At 33.2% G+C, this 3,134-nt stretch overlaps 1 protein-coding gene across 1 annotated transcript; it reads left to right on the forward strand.

Annotated features, from left to right (window-relative positions):
- Positions 1–1,269: 1,269 nt before the first annotated feature.
- On the forward strand, positions 1,270–1,608 carry LOC140974967 (uncharacterized). Its single transcript, XM_073438459.1, has one exon. The coding sequence runs from the start codon at positions 1,270–1,272 to the stop codon at positions 1,606–1,608; it is 339 nt and encodes a 112-aa protein (XP_073294560.1).
- Positions 1,609–3,134: the final 1,526 nt, after the last annotated feature.

The raw sequence follows: 3,134 nt of genomic DNA on the forward strand, positions 1-3,134 counted from the left end.
GAGAGCCGTGAATAATTTGCTACGTGTATGTTAGGATATTTTGCATATTTTATTTTTAATTATTTAAAGTGGGCCTGATTTATGGTTCATTCTCACCCCTAAATTTGTATTTCAATGTGTCATGAAAATTTAATGCAAATATTGGAGTTAGTGGGATATCAAGATTTGAAGATGATGAGCCCGGATCCTCAACATTTTGAAGATTGAAGACATGTAAAATATAGAAAACTTATGTAATATTGCATTTGTATCCCTACCATTTACTTAGGTTTTGGCCCTAGACCCATATTTGGCTCATTTGTATCAAATAGTCATCGGTTATTGATCATCCTATATTATTTATAACACGTGATATATTATAAATAATCAGTATTTGCATTATTATTAATATAATAACAAGAGTTGCATTAATATGAAAAACATACAAATAAATATGGCACAAGAATTTAAAATTAATAATGAGACAAATTTTCAAAAAATAAAATCCATCATTTTCGATAAGATTCAAAATTTAAATTAAGTTTGTTAAAAAGAAAATTAAAAGAAATTATAATATTTTCTTTTCTTCCATCAACGGTGGTTTTATGATGAATGCTATCTGTGGTCAGTGTTTGGATCATATTATTGGGGGGCCGAGACACCAAAAAATTGTTACTTCCATTGACATACTTGATGTAAACTACGTGGAACTCTCATGACTTCGGCACATATTATTGGTGGATCTTAAGACGACCGTCCACTAAGGTTCAACATTGATGGGTCAGGCTCGACACGTGAAGAAAAAGAGGATTTTATTATTGGGCCCTCATCAAACGGGAGGAAAAAACACGTGAGGGTTGCAAGGAGTTGTAATTTGGTTCTATATTTTGGAAATTATGATTATGATTGAATGATATTAATCGGGATTATTATTTAGCAATTGGGCCTTGTGTATTCTCTACCAAAATTGGATTTCTTGTTTTAATCAAAGGGTGGTGAAAATTTCAAAATAATGAAAACAATTCATAAAAACAAAAACTTCATATTTTGTGTCTTATAATTTTTTTTAAATAGTCGTAAATGATTATATGTTTCATATTCAGCATATTTAAGATTTTCTCATGTAATGTTACTCTTGATTAAAACAAGCTAACCGAACTCTAATTTTCAAGATTGGCTGAAAAAATTTGTTTTGGATTCGGAGAAAATGACATACACACTAATGTTGGTCTTGTTGAGCTAGCGAAGCATGCGAGATGGTGGGACTATAGTATGTAGCTACAGTGTAATATGCGAGCTTCTTTGTCAAATGAAAAATGGAGACAGTTTGAGGAAATAATAAATGTTGTTGACATTCGAATGCACATGCAGGAGTTTTATGGTGATAAAACTCATACAATGATGCACACTAATTTCAAGAAGCTCATGACTACATGTATGCAAGATGGAGATCCGACCCATGAGCATGGTATGCATGTGATTGAGCTTATTGACAAGGTGGTGGGCCTGAAACTGATTATTCCCAACGAGTTACACGAGGACATCATCTTGTTGTCAATCTCTTACTCTTTTAACGGGTTCATGGTGAACTTTGACATGAATAACAAGAGGCCAGCTTTGAAGAGATAGTCAATTTGCTTACGATTTTATGAAGCCATCATAAAGAAGGAAAATTTTGTTTTCTAAGTGGGCTTCTAGTCAGGAACGAAAAATGACCCACAAGATGATGGAAAGAAACATGTTGCCCCTTACAAGAAAAACAAGCCCAATAAAAGACAAGTTCCAAATGATAAGTGCCCATAAAGCTCGATAAGTAAGAACATTTTTGTTTCACTGCAAGAAGTCTCGACATGAGAAAATATCTGAGCCAGAATTTTTTTGTCAATGGTTAGTGAATATCCAAACGATTTCAACAATAAACAAAAGAAACAAGATACTCTGATTCATGCACAAGTTAGTGGGAGAGAGAATGTTTGACCAGTCAGAAAAAACTCTCTTAAAAAATGGCCTTTTCTTAGGGAAAGTGAAACATGCAGATGATCTATTGAATTTGATCGATATAGATGTGTGTGGGCCGCTCAGTTTTAGTACAAGATATAGACAATCTTATTCATTATCTTTACTCATGATTTCTCTAGGTATGTGTATGTGTATTTAATGAATTACAAGTCTGAAGCCTTTGAAATGTTCAAATAATTCAGATCCGAAGTAGAGAAAAATTAGGAAAAAATATTAAAACACTTCGATTTAATCGAGATGGAGAATATTTAAGTACTAAATTTCAATACTACCTTAAAGAGCATGAGATTCTCTCACAGTAGACTCCACCTGTTGCACCTCAGTTGAATGGTGTGTCAAAACAACGTAATCGAACATTGATGAATATGATTCGATCTATTATGGGATTCACTTAATCGACCCCATCTTTTTAGGGATTTGCACTTGAGACTGCGGCAATGTTTTTGAACAAAATTCATACAAAGGTAGTGGATAAAACTCCATATGAGATATAGATTAAAAAAACTTCTGAATATTCTTTCTTAAGAATATGGAGATGTCCTGCTTATGTGAAGTAGGCAGTGAGAGAAAAATTGGATAGTAGAGCCAATTTGTGCTACTTTGTGGGATATTCAAAGATTTCCATTGGATATTATTTTTTTGATCCCAACGAAACAAAGATGTTTGTTTCAAGGAATGTCACCTTTTAATAGAAAAGTTTCTATTAGATATAAATGGAGAAATGATAGAACTCAAAAAGATTCGGGAACCACCCACTTATGAAATCATAGAATTCATACCCCAACAACCAATTGAAAAAACATATGCTCTTAGGAGATCCGAAAGGCTTTAAGGCCACCTAAGAGGATGAGCTTGCTTCTTGAAGAAGGCCAAGATAAGGTCATTCCTGAACGTGATCCAAGAAACTTAAAAGAAGAATTGTCTTATGTCGATTCATCTAAATGACTTAAAGTCATGCATTCCAAGATGAAATCCATGACTTTGAACCAAGTGTTGTCCTTAGTAGATCTACCTAAGAAAAATTTTCTCATAGAAAGAAATTTGATTTACAAAAGAAAACTTGGGGTGGATCGGATTTGTATTCAAGCTATATGATATCTACTTGACTTGATATTGCATTTGCACTGAGTGTTGCA

The sequence above is a fragment of the Primulina huaijiensis genome, chromosome 4 (assembly GCF_012295235.1).
Source record: "Primulina huaijiensis isolate GDHJ02 chromosome 4, ASM1229523v2, whole genome shotgun sequence".
Lineage (NCBI taxonomy): Eukaryota > Viridiplantae > Streptophyta > Magnoliopsida > Lamiales > Gesneriaceae > Primulina > Primulina huaijiensis.

Excerpts from the sequence above, each read along its gene's own strand:
- LOC140974967 (XM_073438459.1), top strand. The coding sequence starts at position 1,270 with ATGCGAGCTTCTTTGTCAAATGAAAAATGGAGACAGTTTGAGGAAATA.